Here is a 19568-nt window from a genome sequence, read left to right as displayed (position 1 = left end):
TTACAAGGACGTAAATAAATCATCTCCGATTGTCAAGCAGTGGTCTCACACGCGCGCGCGCACAGAGGTATATATTATATATATATATATATATATATATATATATATATATATGCCCCTAATAAAGTTTCCTCTATATTAACATCTTAGGTTTCTTAGTGTCTTGCCCTTTAACTGGTAATTAACGTCATGATTTAAAGTCTTCCTCTAACCTGCCTCTTTTTATAGACAGTTACTTATATCCAATAGACTTCTCCCAATATCTTATTTCCTCCCTGGAGAAAAGGAATACATATAATATTTATAGCCATACCCCTAGCCATGAGCTGTCAACTCACTCTTGCTTCATGCGATTCTTAGAAGTTGTAGTCTATTCTTAGCTACAATGGAGACAACATTAATTTCAACACAAAACCATGTATTCAGCATGAACGACACAACACAGTAGCAGAATATAAACAGATACGACCGAATGACCAACGTACATACAGACTCAAAACATGTCCGGTTCTACTTCATGACATCGACACAATATTTCTCACAGTTATTTTGTGTTCTTTGCTACATTGGTTTCTATTAACCCATTTATTCTATCAGAAGAATTTTTATTCATTAAGATAGAAGAAATACACATAATTATATATATATATATATATTTATATAAAGGGCATATATATATATATATATATATATATATATATATATATATATATATATATGTGTGTGTGTGTGTTTGTGTTTGTCCCCCAACATCGCTTGACAACCGATGGTGGTGTGTTTACGTCCCCGTAACCTAGCGATTCGGCAAAAAGAAACCGATAGAATAAGTACTAGTCTTACAAAGAATAAGTCCTGGGGGTCGACTAAAGGCGGTGCTCCAGCATGGCCGCAGTCAAATGACTGAAACAAGTAAAAGAGTAAAAGAGAGAGAGAGAGAAGTATATTTTTCGTTTATTTGAGTCACTAACATTTATCAGTAATTTTTTTTTCATCAATTAAGAGAAAAATTCTATCACGTTGATCACCTTGAGTTGTTTCCCTTAGTTGATTCCACAGTTATCTCCCTTCGTTACTAAGCTTACCAATGTAAACAAACATTAAACAAGCTTGGATTCCCAAATTGATTCTTTACTTCATTCCAATGAGTTTTACGTAATCTCTATTAAAGTGATGGTTTTTATTTCAGAAAAAACTCTGAGGGCATTTCTAGGAATTTTCAGCATTTGTCCAGCAAGTTTCTATTCCAAACGGCAACCTATTCAAATTGCTAGAGACATTTGCTATCAAACGAGGAACAATAGACGAGTGAATTCTTGGGCTGACAGTAAGTGACAACATGGAGACATCGTTTACTTCATTTCTTTTTACATTTTGACTCTTTGATTCTGAAAGTTTAAGAATATGGTTCGGAGAGAACTATCAGTATATCTATTGCTAGAATTCCCATGTATTAAGTAAACACACCTTCGCTCTGGGATGAAATGCAAAGTTGGCTGCAATAAATGATCAACCCTTCTGTCCTCAAAATTACAATCTTGTGCCAAATTTGGCAATTATCATTCTCATTATTATTATTATTATTATTGTTTTACTTCTCAGAAAGTTCGGTCTTGTTTGTTCTGGTAGATTCTGTGAGAGCGGACAGCAGGCTGCCGTCAGAAGTCTCATTCTGCACATTATACGCTATGATATTTGGTTGTTAATTATCGTGGGAGACATTCAACATCTGAGTACCAATCTCCAGTTCATTAAGGTGTTGATCTAGTGGAATCATTAGAGCAAAAGTGTCCGGTGGCAATTCTTCTGATTTGTTACAATCTGAGTTCAATTTCTGCCTGTGTCAACTTTGCCTTTCATCCCTCCAGGATCAGTAAAGTTCGGGGGTCAGAATCCCAGTACTTGACTGGAACTGAACAAACATTGGCAACATGAATTATTTCTTTTTCTTAATCCTATATAAGTGCCTTTGTTAATTAATTCAAGTTGCCAATCACTTGCAATACTGCTATTTAAATTTGAAGAGACCAATTTAGTTCCACCCTAATTTATGTTGATACTAGCTCTGGCTATAAGATACTAGTCTCTCTGTGGCCAAGGAAATGAGCGACTGATCTCTGATGAAGTGGTAAATAATCAGCCAAATTTGGTTCCATCTGCCAATTTGTTTCAATAACGGAATACAAATCAAGGAGGTTAGTGATTTCAAGTAACTTGAACCCTGCATTGCTAACAAAGATATCCTTACATACAAGGGACTAGCTTAGAGTACCTTTAACAAGCTGTGAAACATTTAGCAATCAAGTATTTTATCAAAGTCAACAAGGCTGGTCTTTTGCTTTCCTGGCCACTGCTATCAAACTGAACAGAAGGCCATAATGGATGTTATATTTTGGAGACTTCTGTACCTTATTAAAAGAAGAAAACCACTCGAATACATTGGTGTTATCGGTAGAGATCACACAGAACATGGAACTGAGGGTCTACCAAAGGTAATGGTAGACAGAAGTTCATGGAACAACAGTGTGAGATGCAGCTTGACTGTGGCTGTTTGAAGAAGAATCACAGGAAATAGTGAAGCTGATCTGTCTTCTTGGTCACAAAAAGGAAAACCGATTTAAACACGGAATCTACTTTTACACATCTAGGTCATAACTGTGTGTTTTATAAAAAAAACATTTATTTTACTTATTTTTCCTAATGTCGTATAATTAATTCTATTAATACATCGCATACACATTTACATGTGTGTGTGTATCTAATGTATGTATGTATGTCAATATCTGTTTCAGGTTCTTCTATTGAAACATGACTGAAAATACCACAGAAGCAGCGTATCTACCTCATCCTCTTTCTTCACATCTTTATAAAGTTCCATTATCGGTGTGGAAGCTGATAGAACAGACAGTCCCAGATTCTGAGAGACAAGAAATCAAGAATATTTTAGGTGTTGGTTTGGTTGAAGAAAGTATTCAACTCCAGAATGAGGTGAATATATACACCAGTCACTTGTGTATAATGTGAGGAATATGTATATATATATATATATATATATATATATATACTTGTTTGGAGAACAAATTGCTTTTCCACCTTCTTTCTGCCTCTTTATAGTCTGGTTCCAAATGCTGCCAAAGTCAACTCCAGCTCCAGGAACGGTAAAATAAAGTGCTAGTATTGGGGTAGATGGTACCAACTAACCCCCACCTTTAAATTGGTGGCTTGTACCTCAATTAGAAACCATTATTATTATTATTATTATTATTATTATTATTATTACTGGGGTGGTAAGCTGGACGAGATGGTTAGCAGCATGTCGTCTGTTGTTATGTGCTGAGTTCAAATGCCACTGGGGCTGACTTTGCCTTTAGGGATCAATGAAATAAATACCAGTTAAGCACTGGGGTCAGTGTAATCAACTCCTCCTCTCCAGCCCAAACTTGCTTGCCTTGTGCCAAAATTTGAAGGCATTATTATTATTATTATTATTATTAATTCATCCTCATCATCATCATCATCACCAACACAAAACTGGGAATAAATCAGTTTCAGATTTAGTGAGTCTAAATCCAGTTGAAATTTGAGAGTTCAGGCTTGTATTATAAACAAATGTTCTGTTTTTGCATAATATTGTTATTTTTGGAGACAGACTTTTATATATCAACATTTTTCCTTGCTTGTGTGTGTGTATATAATGTATATATAAATATATTGTAGCTTGAAACTTTGCAAGAGATTTTCAAAGAATATCAAGAAAGGAATCTGTCCCAAGTCACACTCAGAATTCCTGAACCTCCAACAGCAAGAGAGACTTTAATTAAGGAAATTGCTTTTCTGATCTCGAGTATCATAGAGAAGGCAGAGTATAATGGATTGTAAGTAATTACTGATTACTGTTTTAATTTCTTTAATTAACTGAATTATTATGCATCATCATCATCATCATTTAACGTCCGCTTTCCATGCTAGCATGGGCTGGACGATTTGACTCAGGACTGGCGAACCAGATGGCTACACCAAACTCCAATCTGATCTGGCAAGATTTCTACAGCTGGATGCCCTTCCTAATGCCAACCACTCCAAGAGTGTAGTGGGTGCTTTTTACGTGCCACCTGCATGAGGGCCAGTCTGGCGGTACTGGCAACGGCCATGCTCAAAATGGTGTTTTTTACGTGCCACCTGCACAGAGTCAGTCCAATGAATTGTTCACATGCCACCCTATATATATTACTACGTATTATCTTAATTATTTTAATTGTCCTAATTATCCAATATCTAGTTAATTTCATTGCTCAAAAATCTATATTAATTCAAGACTAAGAAATTAAACTAATTCTACATCATATTGGTCTATTTTAGGGATTCCAGTCAAGTACTATCGAAATATAACAAAGAAATCCGTGACTATGTTTCACAACAGCAAGGTAATCTCTGCTTTCTTTTACTTCTATGTTGTTTTCTAACAGTGTTACTCTAGTAGTGCCAGCTTAGACTAGGCTCCACTGATGAGGTCTGATAATACTGAAACATATCCAGAGTTATCACCTTTCTGCCAAAGATCAGAATCACTCCATTATATTGTTTGTAATTTTAATTTCCAGAATTGTCTCCCTTGCTTGTCTTATACAGAATTACCTTTTAAAGTAATTATTTCCCTCTCATTACAGCTGTAATTTTCTTTGATTAAAATATTTAGGCTCTCTATATCAATTAGGTCAGTACCGAGTTTATCATTATTGTTCCATGTTTGTCTTGTAATACCAAATCCATCAACATCAATACCAAGTTTTGAATATATCTTGAAGTATGAAATTATTGTTTTGCAGAAATTTACCAAGAAACAAAGCAATATGATTCCATTTCACCTGTGATGAGTAAAAACCAATCAATATCTTCAAATATTAATCAGTGAGTAGAAATATTCTTTCACATTTTTCATAGAGCTTCTCGGGAAAAAAATTCCAGTAAATGTTAGACTTTTGTTTATAGATAAACCATTCTTTCATCATTGGTGCTGCTAAGTTTTCTATTAAAGTCTATCAACGGAACACAGCGGAAGATTTCATCCTTGATAGAATAAGTCTGCTGGGACCAATCTCTAAGATAGACAAAATCTTAAACTGAGTAGAGAAGATTAATAACATACTCAACCTCATCAATCTTCAGTAAAGCAGTAGAACCTGCCACCATTACTGCCATTGCCAATACCATTATGGAGAGAGAGATGACAAAGGGACATTGGGTTGCAGGTGGAAGAGTTGGAAAGACAAGATGGGATGTCGTTTGGTTCACTGGAGTGAGTGGATATGGAGATGAATTAATGTAATGTGTGGGTGGGGAGCACATAATACACAGCACTTCTGGACCTTAATATCACTGAGGTGGTTGGGTCTTCTCAAGAACCTCATATCACCAGATACCATGGTTGATTGTCATCTCCTCTGTTAAGTTCAATATCCTGAGATCAGATCTCACTACTTCATACCAAGTCTTCTTGCGTCTCCCAATCCTGTCCATTTTAAGTGATTGGCACTACTTTCTAATGTTTTATGAAATTTTCTCAAGAAATGCTTTCTAATGTGTACATATTTTCCACTGCAGATGTTCGAATTCAATGAAAGATGAAATCCAAGCCATGATACATTCCTTGGATTACTTAAAGATTGATGATGTTGCACAAGAATTAAGGTCAGTTCTCGAATCAATTTTCCAAAATATATGTTATTGAACTCAGCAGAGTAGTGTTGATGCTTTATCTCTTGTAACTTAGCAGTTTGGCAAACAGAAATCAATTAAACAAAATCCGGGTTAGTATGCAGTGCCCTGGTATGTTAATGGAAGAAATTTTTTAAGGATCTTCAAATGAAGCTATTGAATGTAATTCGCATAAGAATCATGATTACAGTTTATTGTTTCAGCTGAATTTTGAATTATTTTTGATTCCTGGTTTTTGTGACTTTCTTCCGTAGATCAAGACTAGAAGATGAAATAAGACAACTTCTTAGAAATATTGAGCTTCTACAGAATAATTTAGATGTCACAGAACAATCAGTGTCTGAAACTGTTTCCACTTCCAAGAAAGTAATTCCTACAATCTCAGGTGAGATATTTCTGGGTTGATTTCTTCATTTTGCACACCAATTTTCTGCCAAGTTTTGTATTTATGTGCCTTGGTTAGAGGTTTAATCATAATAATGATGATTGAGGAGAGAGGACAAGATAGAGGCAGACATGTTGAGGAATACACTTTGAAAGCACATGGCTCTGAGTTTAATTCCACTGTATGGCACACCTGGGTTTCAGGTACATGCCACCCACATCAACATCAGATTGTGGCTGCAGTGCATGGGAATTGGCAGATGGAATCTCTTTGGAAATACATCAAATATAAGTATATATATATATATATATACTCTGCTGAGTGGTTGGTGTTAGGAAGAGCATCCAGCTGTAAAAATCCTGCCAAAACAGCCACAGAAGTCTGGTATAGGCTCCTGCCTGGCCGGCTCTTGTGAAACCATCCCACCCATGCTAGCATGGAAGGTGGACGTTAAATGATGATGATATATGAGGTGTGCTAAAAACTTCCTGGCTTTAAGGGTATTGTGAAAGGCCTGGTTGGAGGCCCAACCTTCCAAGTTCTTTTACAAGGCTTCGGAAAACTGAAGACCTGCTGCAATAAGTGTGAATCAGAGGGGAAGATGTTGGATAAAACCATAATTAACTAATTCACCTGTATTCTTTTACCTAAAGCCAGGAACTTTTCAGCACCCCCTCGTATATATAATCAAAAAATGGACAACGATGATCACACACACACATAGACTAGTTCATCTCCTATGAGAGGTTCTGTAAACTTCTGCCTTAGATGTGTGCATAAATGTCATTATTGCAATGTGTTGATTGTTACCTCTCTTTAACTTCAAACAAAATTTGACCTTTGGCAAAATAAGTCCTATCAATATTTATGATGTCGTAAGTTTATATCATAAACACTGTCATATATTTAGGACGTAGTAGTAGTAGTATATTTATTTTGTGTGACTATTTTTTTATGTAATTTGTTTTTTTTTTTTTTTTCAGAATTACGTCTTGAAAGAAAACTTTTAGAGGAGGAATTACTGAAAGAATCAACCAGCAGGAAATCCACACCGTCACCCAGTTCTGCACTCAAGCTACCAGCTAAGTAAGTATAGCTTCCCAACCACAAGGTTTCAGGTTCAGTCCCACTGTGTGGCACCGCAGGCAAGTGTCTTAAGCCTTAGACACATACATTGTGTGTATATATATATATATATATATATATACACAACAAGATTCTTTCAGTTTCCACCTACCAAATCCACTCACACAGCTTTGGTCAACTTAATTGTATAAAGAAAGCATCATCATCATTTAACGTCCGTTTTCCATGCTGGCATGGATTGGACATTTTGATAGGAGCTGGCAAGGCTAGGAGCCACACCAAGTCCCTCTGTCTGCTTTGGCATGGTTTCTATGGCTGGATGTTGCCCTTCCTATTGGATGCCAACTATTGTACAGAGTATACCAGATGCTTTTTATGTGGCACCAGTCACTCTTTCCTGAGTTGAAAATACTAAAATCTTAAGATCAAAAGAGCATAAAAATGTTCATTTTTCTAGGCACGACGGTTCATATTAATAGAGAATGGTTTTCTAAAGAGAATTAGACAACACAGAGTGAAATATGGTCAGAATGTGCAATATTGGCAAAGCATCATCCTAGTTTTAACAAACAACAACTTTTGTTTTCAGAAAACCAAACCGAAATGTGGATGCTGTTGACAAGAATATCAAGAAACCAAATTCCAGTGAAAATCTATGCTTAGGCTTCTCCCAGTACCGATTTTTACCTCATCCTCCAGGTCATGGAAAACCCAAAGAAAATTCTGCTGAGAAATTCAGAAGAATGATATATAATTCCAGGTCAACTCAGTGAGTAAAGCCAAAATAAATAATCTGGCGCCAAATATAATGATTCAAACCTAGGTTTGGTGAGATAATCGTTTTTTTTTTTATTATAATTTACAAAGATTTCAATGTGTAATGCTTTAGAAATTCACCTTTAAATTTTGAATTTGCAACCAGCAGTATAAATGCAGGTGTGCCGCCAATAACTGTGAAGCTGGCAAAAAGAAAGAAAAAAAAATGAGATTCGAAATTGTTTTAGACCAAACAGCATTAAACCAAGTTAGTATAAGAAATGAAACTAAAATGGTTTACTGGAAGAATAAGACAAATTAATGGACAAAAGAAACATAACCAATTTCTCATTTTTAAGCAGAAAATGAAACTTTAACCTAGCATCATTTTACTGAAGTAATATTCTTTGTTAATATAATGAACTGGTAGAAATATAATTCCTACAGTTCTGTTCAACTGATGTCATGGAACCTAGCCACAATGTTCCTCATAAACCTATGTGATCTTAGTTCACCTAAAATTGTAATTCTAGTTGTGATGATCTCTAATCCTAAACTTATCTTCATGCTTAATAAATCTGTCTGGTGTATTTTAATTTTTATTTAAAGAACACTACTATCGTTAGCAATAAAAATACAATTTGAAAGTTTTTCATTGATGTAAGATTGAGGTAAAGAAAAGTTAAAAAGTTAATTTCAATAAAAATATTAACAACAAAATCCATGTTTTTTTTTTTTTTTTGTCACTAACAATTTCATGTTTAAAATAATATATGCATAACAAAGAAACAAAAATATTAATTAGGAAAAACAAAAAGTTAATTGAGATGAAAACACATCACTTAATTATTCACCGAGTGAGAGAGTGAGCACGCGTACGCATGTGCGTGTATGCATATATGTATACTGGTGTCATGCAAATGGCACCTGTGCCGGTGTCACATAAAAAGCACCCATTGCACTCTGTAAAGTGGTTAGTGTTAGGAAGGGCATCCAGCCATAGAAAACCGTGCCAAAACAGACTGGTATCTGCCGCAGCCTCCCAGCTTGCCAGCCCCTGGTCAAACCATCCAACCCATGCCAGCATGGACAACCGACGTTAAATGATGATGATATTTATTAAGGTACTTACTTTTCATGTTGTAAAATTTCAAGCAATGACTTTTCAGGAGGAATTCTAAACAGACTTTCTGTTTTGTTTTCTTCAAAATATATCTGGAAATACATGATAATAATTCTTTATGTAGCACAATTGTCTCTCAGGAATCAACGCTACATATCTCAGACTCTAAATTATTATTATTATTATTATTCAGGTGGCCTGCTGGCAGAACCATTAACACATTGGACAAAATGCTTAGCAGCACGTCTTTCTGTAATCGACTTACCCCCTACATAAAAAAAAAAACCTTGCTGGCCTTGTGCCAAAATTTGAACCCATTATTGTTGTTGAATAAGGTGGCAGAACAATCAGTATCAGACACATACCTTGTGGTATTTATTCTGGCTAATTGCCTCCTAAGTTCAAATCCTGCCAAGGTCAACTGTGACTGTCCTTTATTCAGGGTCAATAAATAAAGAACGAGTCTATACTGACAAACAAGCAAAGTTGTTGGAGAACCAGGATGCTCTGCAGCATAGAGTCTGAATCCTTTTATTCTGAGTTCAAATCCAGCTGTGGTCTCCCTGGGTCTGTTGCCCCTGTTCATCCCCCATCACCTGGTCCCTGTGTGCCTTTAATGGAGTCCTCTCTTTGGCAAACATTTAGACCCTCCTTGCTCCCTTCCAACTTCTGTCAGAGACCTTTAAAAAAGTCATGAGCATTGTCTTTCTTCCTGATTAAGCAATTAAAAAATTCCTTACAACAATTAAATGATAACAGGAAATTAAATATAATTAGATTTTCTAAAGAATTCTTAAGAATTTAATAATTCTGCTGTTACCTCAATGTTTTCAGGAACATACTTGTGTTCTTCATCCCAAGGAACCGTACAAGATTGAAACATTTCCAAAATATGGTCAGAAAAGCTAGAAAAAAAGCAACAGAGTAATTAAATTAATTTTAATATGCAAAATACAAATTATTGAACCATTCCAAACACATCTAATATGGAGAATAGAATTACTAGAGATTCACATTTATTTGTGAAACAATGGTTGTTGATGTATTTCTTAATATCAAATCGTGTTTTAGGAAACAAGAGAAATAAAGTTGTATTTGAGGCAGACTAGAGAGAACCTTTTGTTTTTTTATTATTATTTTTGGTCCCTTTGGTTTACTGCCTGATTGTCATCAAAGAAGTGTGATAAGGAATTTATCAGACTGACAGAACCAAAGCTCTTGATACACCAAATATAGTAAGGAAGATAAAATCATCAGCTGACTGCAATGGACACTTAGAAGTGAATTCCTTGACCATACAGCCCAGCTTGTGCCTTCTGCATTATAAATTGATATTGTACAAAACTCTTCAAAATTTACTAAATCTACTGAGTGTAAAGAGACAGAACTATAAGAGGCACAGGTGTGTCATAGATGCAGGTGTGGCTCTGTGGTTAGGAAGCTTGATTCTCAAACACAGGGTTCTGGGGAAATATTACCTTTAGGTAAAGGCTTGTGACAAAGGGCATCTGGCCATAGAAAATCTGCCTCAACAAGTTCCTTCTGACCCATGCAAGCATGGAAAAGTGGACATTAAAATGATGATGATAATGATGTATAAATAAACATATAGAAATATAAATATGTACCAATGGTTTTCACTGAAGCTCTCAATGAAATCAGTTTGGTTATATTCTGGATACATAAACAAAACTGGCCAATGGAGAAGTCCTGCATCATCAAGGTAAACTTTGGCACCACCTGGATTACTTCCTTCCAGATCTGATAAACTTAAAATAGTTTTTCCATTCTGTTTGTCAGTCTTCATTTTGATATGTCGTTTCTGAAAATAACAGCAGGAATAAAATTTTGAGAAACTTTTTATCTGAACAATGAATGAGAAAAGAACTTGGGGAAACCCAATGATTTGGTGTTGAAATGTGAATATAATAAAAAAACATGACTGGTCGTAGAATAAGCAGAATTTCAAAAGCCATGTGAGTTGCTTGTTTTGTAATACATAACATAGCTGGGTCATCAGTGAAGATCTGGAGCCAAACGTTACACATTACATACAAGGCTGAGCTACAGCTGAACGGTTTATACCATGAGACTAACCTGGAGCTCAACAACAACAATCGGATGATATCAAACAAAACATAAAACTTACATGAATTTCTTTAAACAGTTTCGATTCTAAACCATCAGCTTTCCTCTCTTGTAATTGTTGTTTACGTAAATCACGGTCTTGGATTTTCTACAAAAGAAATGCTTTGTAGAAATGGTATCGTCTGCACAACAAAGGCCAATCAAACAGGAGGGTGGAAACTCTAAATTCCAAATTGACACAGAGGACATGAAACACTGTCCAAGTTACGCTAGCATTGAAAAATGGATGTTAAATAAATGCACTAATAAACATGAAACCTCAAATGTGGGTGGCACGATAAAATGTAGCCAGCCTACGTTGCACTGGTTAGTGATAAAAAGGGTATTCAACCAATAAACCTGTGTCGACATCATTACAATTACATATATAAAACACTAATTGCATATAAAAGGACTGCTACTCTGTTACTGAGGTGGTTAGGTGTGAACATCTGGCCAAGTGTGACAAACACTTTCAATGTCATGAGACAACAGCACCAACTTTCATCTTAAGTACAGAATACAGACATCAAACAATCCTCACCTACCATTGGAAACTCTCCTCTTGCTGTCAAGAGCAAAAATTCAGGGGCACAAAACAACGGTAGATGTGTGCAGTGTACAGAAGGTAACATGAAGCAAAACTCCTCATGTGTAAGGTGCACATATATAATTCCTGTGGGGACATAATACAGGAACGGGTAGAAGAGGAATATTGTTGGCAGAGAAATGGTTAGATAAAGAGAGGTGGTCAGAGTATGAGATAAAATGATGATTAAGTTTAGATCAGTCATAGACAACAGAATAGCAACAGTGATGCCAACATTCACAGCTTTTATAAGGACTGACAGATGAGGCCCTTCTGTAAGTAACTTCGATCCTAAGTGATAGCATTATCATGGATGCACAGAGGAAAGATGAGGATGTCTAAAATGGTGTACATAATACATCATGGAAGACATTAAGGTGTTACCTGGTGTTACAGGTACAGAGATTGAGAAGCCAGGGAGGATGAAGGATAAATACACGACGACTAACACAAGTGGAAGGAATTTGTAGGGGAGGAAGATAAAAAAAAAAGACATTAGATGTAGTAGTGGAACTTCAAGATGATGGCAAAAGGATTGCAACAAATGGTGAGATGAAGGACAAGAAAAGACCAGGTTTAAGCATGGGAAAACAGAAGAAGAAATTATGTAAAAAATTACCAAAAATATCAGAAAATAAATTACCTTTAATTTTAGTGATTTCTCTTTTAAAGCAGAAAGTTTCTCATTTTCAGGTTCAAAATAAATTATGAGTCAAGGAATGTAATTTTAGAGACATTTGAAAGACATCTTTGAAAGTGTTTAGTCAAAGAGAAATCTTTAAACTAATTGATAAAGGATATTTTCAAACCAGCTTCACACCATTTAATAGCGTCTGAGAATTTCTTCAGTTCAATGCAGCACTGAGATCCTTGTCAAAACAAGAAGATATACACAGATAATGAGAACATAGAAGAAATGATACGAGTAAACACACACACACACACACATATATATATATATATATATAGAGAGAGAGAGAGAGAGAGTGGCGATGGTTGAATGGTTAAAAGGTTCATGGGTTCGATTCCAGTGTAGCATCTTCGGTAATTGTCATTTTCTCAGAGCCTCAGACCAACCTATACTTTGTGAGTAAAAATGGGTAAATGGAAACTGTATAGAAGCCCTTTGAATGGGTTGTACCAGTAATTAAAAAGGTTCAGCCTTTTCAAACACTGTGTTACACTGGTTCTATTAGAGAACTGTGTTAAGGGTAACACATGTGTGCAAATACTCAGCCAAGGACGTGTTTATTCAGGGGCGGGTAACTCAGTCGATCAAACAAGTGTAAATCCTCATCACTGAACAAAAGAGATCCACTAAGACACACACACACACACACATTTAGTGTTAGCTGTTGGCAAAAAAAAAAAAAAGAGTACTCAATACCATAGTTTTATTTTGGTGAACTGGTATCTATCTTATTGACTTAAGACAAGAGTTGAACTCAGAAGAGAAGCAGATGTAATTATATACTTCAAGACATTTAATAGCACATGTCTGTCCTATGTCTGTCATTTTACCATTTTAATATTTGTTTAGAAATTTAAACAACAGAACTCACCTCTGATGAAGGCTTTCAAATACTGTTCCTTGAATTTACAGGCCATGACACAGTCAAATAAAGCATAACCAAAGTTTCCTGAAATAGCAACAGTCATAATACATTTAGAAATGATGCCAAAAACAAGAAATGGTTTTGGTCTTTAAAACATGCTGACACAATCTGAAGATCAGAGAAACTAAAGGTTTCAAAAAAGAGAAAAAAGAGCAATGCTCCACTCGCTTTTTTTATTGGTATGGTTGACATGTTGCTTCATGTGATGGCCTCACTGAAGGCTAAAAACGGTAAGCTGGGGCCCAAAAGATTGTTTCTGTCAGGAGAGAGAGGCTGGTGGAAGGAGGTGAAGAGTAGGAACTGATACCCAAAAACCCTAACAGTTCCACCTGACCACCACCCTGGAGTGGTATTATGCATTTGGACCCTGAAAGGATCAAAGGCAAAGCTGACCTGATAGGATTTGAATTCAGAGCACAGAGAGCTGGAGCAAATACCACAAGGCATTCTACCTGATACTCTACTGTCTCTGCTACCAATTCTTTATCATTAAGGAACAGAACTAAATACCTGAAGAAATTTAACATCATCATCATTCATATTGATTATCGTCATTTCGTAACTATTTTCCATGATGGAATGGATTACAAGAGTCTGTTGTTTGGATAAGGTACCGTTTAATATTAGGAATGGGCATGGCACCTTGCGCAAGTGTTCTAGGCTGACCAAAGCTTTGTGAGTGGATTTGGTAGACAGAAATTGAAAGAAACCTATCTTGTGAGTGTGTGTGTGCTTGCATGTGTGTGTGCATGTGTATGTATACAGAGCGATGTTGCTTGTTTCCAGTCTTCCATGAGAGAATGTTTATCAATCAGTTTTTCTTTACTTACCAAGTTGATAATTAGAAGCTGCTCTATTACAATATAACGAAGCATTTAACATCCTGTCCGGTGCTTGAACCTTGATTCCTTCAGTGTAATTTGCAATAGCTGTACGATAGTCTTGTTTTTTGAACAGATAATTTCCTTCTTCCTTAAAACTGTCTGCTTTCACTGTAAGTAAATTGAAAACAAAATGGAATTCTCAAAAACTCATCAAAAACGAATTTGGAAAAAAAAAAATTAGCGAAAGATTTTGTTTGAATTTTGGAGATGAGCAACTATTGTTATTATGAGTGCAGGCATGGCTGTGTGTCTGAAAAAAATGTACAGGGTTCGATTTGTTTGACTAAAAACTCTTTAAGGTGGTGCTCCAGCATGGCTGCAGTCTAATGACTGAACCAAGTAAAAGATAAACATACCTGAAACAGTTACAACATCAGAACTGGAACCTTATAAATCTTATCAATAAAATGAACTCTGTATACGTTTTTTCTCATAATTTACCCCAAAAGAAGACATAAGTGAAGTTCCAGAACCATGACTATAAAATGGCAACTGGTGGAAATGCGAAGTGGACGGGCATCAGATGACAGAATTGTAAGAGAGTTCAACAAAGACTTTGAGATATTTGGTTACATTCCTTCAAGTTTTGGTGGCATTTAAATTTGGAACCACATAACTTGATTAATTCTTGTTCATGTAGAAGATTTCTGTTGCCAATAGATCCTAGCAACAAAATTCCTCACAACTACCAAAATGTGAGCAGTTCCACTGACCAAGTATTTCATTGATCTTGAAATGATGAAAGATAATGTCAACCATGGCAGGAATGAAACTCAGAATGTAAAAGACTCTGGCCAAATATGGCACAGGATTTTCTTGCTCAACAATTGTAGCAATCCATTTTCCTGGTGAAACAAAATTGATTTTAAAAAGGTTTGATCCCTTACAGAAGGGCCTCTTCCCCAGATAGAAAATTTTGATTACACACAGAAGGGACTGACCCTTATGCAAAAGGGATTGACTATACTTACTGACAGGGTTTTCACATTCATACTTCAGGGCCTGCAGAGCTTCAACAGCTGGATGAAGGGGTTTGGAAGGATCAATTTCTTTCAAAAAAGCCGGATGGGTTTCTAATTCCTGTAAGAATTTTCATTAATTAATTAATTAATGCTGAATTACTTTTTATAAAATAATTGAAAACTGAATTACAAACTTTATGGTTATCAACTCTTCTACTAACTGGATGAAAGACAAGGGGAGAGAGAGAGAGAGAGAGAGAGAGAGAGAGAGAGCGGAGGAGGAGGAGAGAGTTGATATTCTTTTACATCCATTTTCTCATTCCATCCATCTTTGTAAATCTTTGACATTTGTGTCTTTATTTGCTACTTTGGTTAATGAAGGCAGCCATTTGCTGTGTGGTCAAGATGTCCAAAGCCCAGCTGTGACTGAGTAGTTAACGTTTGACCTGCAACTCTTTGGTCCCAGTGAGTGACACCTTGGACAAGTGTCTTCTACCACAGCCACAAAGCAGCCAAACAGTTGTGACATTTTATAGATGGAAACTGTACTGAAGCTTCTCAGAGAGATCATTCCACTTAACGAGTAGCAGACTTAATCCACAACCCAGTTCGCCACCACCACCTCCTTCCCCTCCTCCTTCTCCTGGCCTATGAGTGCCCTCAGAAGAGGCCACTCTGTTGCAAGCATTTGGGCTAAATGTGAGGAAAACTTCCTGCCTTTCTCTCAACAATCTTTGAGACCTTAGAAATAGTCACAAACCTGGCTCTTCCTTCTCTAAGCAAATCATTAAACAAGAAAATTAAAACAAGTTATTAGTGATGCTGTCATTAAACAGACAAGGTGCATACCTCCGAGGAGATGACATGGGTTATCTTTCCCCAAAATTTTGATACAAACACAGTAAACATGCATCATATTCACAGATACATTGAGTACATGTGTGTATGTGTGTATATATATAAATATATATATATATATATATATGAAGTTAACTGAACTCACAGCAACAATTTCTTCAAAACTTTTGTCTTCAGTTTCAGCAGTTTTCTTAGACTTTTTCATCATTTCATTCAGGAAGTCATCAAGTTCTTCATCGACTTTCTCAGCAATACTTTCTGTCAAGTTCTTTGATTCAGGCATGTTGGAAGACATTTTAAGCAACACTGTAACGAAATATAAAGATGAAAATAATATCAGACATTTACATATGTATGTGTGTGTGTGTAAATATATATATATATAGAGAGAGAGTATCTTACAGAAGTATGCCCACCCCTAAAAAATTTCAGAAAAAAATTGCCATTATCATCATCATCATCGTTTAACGTCTGCTTTCCATGCTAGCATGGGTTGGACGATTTGACTGAGGACTGGTGAAACCAGATGGTTGCACCAGGCTCCAATCTGATCTGGCAGAGTTTCTACAGCTGGATGCCTTTCCGAAAGCCAACCACTCCGAGAGTGTAGTGGGTGCTTTTAATTGCCACTGAAATTTTTTAGGGGTGTACATACTTCTCTGAGATACTGTATATATATATATATACCAGGCTTCTTAGAACTTTACTAGAGATGGTATTGCTGTAGCTGCAAACACAGGAAGTTCAACAATTTCTGATGAATCTATTTTTAAACTCACCACAATTAATGTTCATTTATGTTGTTTTTAATTTTAATGCTTCTTGGTTCCTGAAGTGTTTTAGTTTCTCATAATATCAGAGTCATCTTGGAATACCAAGACTTAATGTTGTTCATGATTAAGAGAAATAAATACTTTCATTTTGAAGGCTTCTGTTATGAGCTCACATTCATTAAAAATGCTTTAATTAGCGTATATTTGCAAGAGAAAAACAACTGTTGGCGAAGTTAGAAGTATTCAATTAGAAATAGTATAAAAAAAACATTAATTTTAAGATGTAAAAGTGTATGAGTCACTAGAAATAATGGAACTTCCTGTGTCTGCAAAAACAGTGGTAAATTTCCTATTTCTTTGAAAATATTCCATATTTCTCCCCATTTACCATATATCTATATGACGCAACACACACATGTACATATAAATGTATTTATTTTGGTCAAGTCAGTGTCAGTTTTGCCTGTCAGTGGACAGGGTCTTTAAGCAAAACCATCTCAACTATGGCATTAGGCACTTTTTTTTCAATAGTCAATATTAAATGAATTATAGTATAAGATGTGGATTCTGAGAATTGTGTGGCAATCACATAAAGCTCCTCTTACAGACTCAGCTATCAGAATACACAGTAATCCACTATAGAGAAGTGTAATGCAGAGTGTCCATACAACTGAAATCCAGAAGATCCAGTTGGTGAAATTATTTCATGAGGAGTATAGAGACCATAAAAAAGAATCAGGAAATATTAGAGGTGAATATATTTAATCACTTGTAAAAACTGTAAAGACCCCCTTTGGCCATGAATGACCATGGGATTTCACCTAGAAAGTTCCCTTCTAAGGCATACGTCCAGGCAAGGTTGTTTATGGAAGGCCAGCAGTCATCCATGCATACCAGATTCCTCTCTCCACGCCACCGATGTTATCCGTCTATCAAGTCTACTAACCCTGGGGCGAGAGTAGAAGACACTTGCTCAATATGCCACACAGTGGGACTGAACCCAGAACTATGGAGTTGGGAAGCAAACCTCTTGCCACACAGCCACGCTATATATCTAAATGTAGAAATAAACTAACAGCCAGATTCAAAAATATAACCCGAAAACTCATCGTTACCATCAATGAATCGGTTAAAGAACTTTTTTTTTTTTTTAGCGAAAGAAAAGAATACGCACACTAGGGGTTTAGGATTTTTGTTGTACCGAAAACGAGTGGTGTACGTCTTCCTTACCACCGCCTTAAGAAAAATAAAATAAAATAAAGTAAATAACAGGAGTTTATCAGGAGCCAAAACCTGTTTTAGGAATGGATCGGTAAAAGAAGACAATGTTTACTGATTGATGCGAAGAAATAATATTACGTGGTACAGAGGGGGGGGGGGAAGAGAACCAAATAAATCTAACGTAATTAATAGGTTCGACTTAATTAGAACGTTATGCCTATTAATTAGTATCTGGATAATTACGTCTTTAGAAACTTTATATGATAAACAATAAAGTTATGTAAAAAGAACAACAACAAATAAATATGAATTACGGTGAAACGAGGGTGTGTATGTAGTCGAAGAAAATGCTAGAAATAGCAGTCGAATAACTTTCAGATTAAAGTTTAGTATGTTAAACGGGTGGAAGGACACTTCGCATAACGTAGTCCTAGACACTCTGTCTGAAACCAGACGGGATGGTCACAGTTGAAAATGCTATAGTTTGTGCTTAAATAACAATAACATGTTGCTAGTATAAAATAATCTTTTTCTATACATGACATACAGCAAAAAAAATGAGTTACATTTCTGGTTCTTTAGTTATTGCTAAATAAAAATAAATTATATTCTATAAAAACATGAAAAAACAGAATTTACCAATTCCAAAACACGTGCAGAATGAGTGAGATTTGTCTTCCTTGGTTACCGGTGTAATGTTCCCTCACAAATAAATTTCCACCTCAAACCTGTTTCTTGAACATTTCATTCGTAACTTTCTAATCTGTTTAGCATCAAAACTCACCCAGAATCAACTCACCACAGCATAAAAAAACTTTCCGCATTTTAAAACTACATTGAATTAGAATCGATAAATGGTATTTTTCTTAAATATATAAAAAAAAAAATAACACCAAAACAAAGGGAATTCGAAAAATTTAATTTGAAACTTGAACTAAAACAATTAAAAGCAAAACTTAAAGCTGAATATTCATTAAAGGCGATGCCGAGATATTGACCAAAATTACATAGAAATATCTTGAAATACTAAAGAGTAAATTTATTCAATAAAATCGTCATTGGCTTCCACCACAGACGACTTTAGAATCTCCTGCAACTCTTCTGGACGGTCTCCTTGTTTAAGTTGGTCAATGCTGCCATAATCCTTGCCTTCAGTTTATCTTTGGTGTTACAAGGAGTTTTATAGAACTCCACTAAATCTGTAGAGTGTATTCTGAATGCCAGGAATTAAACCAAGAATTTATTTCAAACTGCCAGCAGACACTATTTCATGTAACCCAACCAAGGGTAAGAGGGTCCATTGAATTTTATGGGGTCCTCAAAGAACTCTTTTATATGTGACAAGTTCGTTTTGGGACCAGTATTGCATGAGCAGATAAATATTGTTATTGTTTAGTTCCAGACCATCTCAGGCTTGAACAAATCTATGATCAAAGGCATTCCAGCCATGACCCTCATGCGTTTTTATGTGTCAGA

General features: G+C 35.7%; 2 protein-coding genes across 3 annotated transcripts; one reads left to right on the top strand and one right to left on the bottom strand.

Moving 5' to 3' along the window:
* Window positions 1–925: 925 nt before the first annotated feature.
* Window positions 926–8659, top strand: LOC106868069 (coiled-coil domain-containing protein 24). Its single transcript, XM_014913182.3, has 9 exons — window positions 926–1324; window positions 2790–2985; window positions 3715–3872; window positions 4357–4421; window positions 4824–4905; window positions 5599–5685; window positions 5967–6097; window positions 7081–7183; window positions 7773–8659. The coding sequence occupies exons 2-9, from the start codon at window positions 2806–2808 to the stop codon at window positions 7954–7956; spliced, it is 990 nt and encodes a 329-aa protein (XP_014768668.1). The 5' UTR covers window positions 926–1324; window positions 2790–2805; the 3' UTR covers window positions 7957–8659.
* LOC106868067 (hsp70/Hsp90 co-chaperone CNS1 homolog) lies at window positions 8008–18889 on the bottom strand. 2 transcript variants are annotated; one of them, XM_014913180.3, is made up of 13 exons: window positions 18732–18841; window positions 18046–18107; window positions 16244–16404; window positions 15250–15358; window positions 14225–14386; window positions 13341–13418; window positions 12580–12647; window positions 12422–12478; window positions 11212–11298; window positions 10691–10884; window positions 9883–9967; window positions 9072–9154; window positions 8008–8142 (listed from the first exon to the last, which is right to left on the bottom strand). In XM_014913180.3, exons 3-13 carry the CDS (start codon window positions 16391–16393, stop codon window positions 8043–8045), a joined length of 1173 nt encoding a protein of 390 aa, XP_014768666.1. In that variant the 5' UTR covers window positions 16394–16404; window positions 18046–18107; window positions 18732–18841; the 3' UTR covers window positions 8008–8042. The 2 variants fall into 2 exon arrangements, with proteins under 2 accessions (XP_014768666.1, XP_014768665.1); XM_014913179.3 differs by lacking the exon at window positions 18046–18107 and having other exon boundaries at window positions 18732–18889.
* Between the last annotated feature and the right edge of the window lie 679 nt (window positions 18890–19568).

This window comes from Octopus bimaculoides, chromosome 13, assembly GCF_046866305.1.
Source record: "Octopus bimaculoides isolate indiv1 chromosome 13, ASM4686630v1, whole genome shotgun sequence".
Lineage (NCBI taxonomy): Eukaryota > Metazoa > Mollusca > Cephalopoda > Octopoda > Octopodidae > Octopus > Octopus bimaculoides.
Note: the sequence above shows the minus strand (reverse complement) of the source record. Positions and strands in the feature narration are given on the sequence as shown.

Coding starts and splice junctions, on each gene's coding strand:
- LOC106868069 (XM_014913182.3), top strand. CDS start 2,806: ATGACTGAAAATACCACAGAAGCAGCGTATCTACCTCATCCTCTTTCT. Junction 4,906..5,598: donor ATATCTTCAAATATTAATCA/GTGAGTAGAAAT, acceptor TTTCCACTGCAG/ATGTTCGAATTCAATGAAAG. Junction 5,686..5,966: donor GATGTTGCACAAGAATTAAG/GTCAGTTCTCGA, acceptor TTTCTTCCGTAG/ATCAAGACTAGAAGATGAAA.
- LOC106868067 (XM_014913179.3), bottom strand. CDS start 16,393: ATGTCTTCCAACATGCCTGAATCAAAGAACTTGACAGAAAGTATTGCT. Junction 12,648..13,340: donor TTTGAAAGCCTTCATCAGAG/GTGAGTTCTGTT, acceptor TGTTTTGACAAG/GATCTCAGTGCTGCATTGAA. Junction 12,479..12,579: donor GGTGTGAAGCTGGTTTGAAA/ATATCCTTTATC, acceptor CTCATAATTTAT/TTTGAACCTGAAAATGAGAA.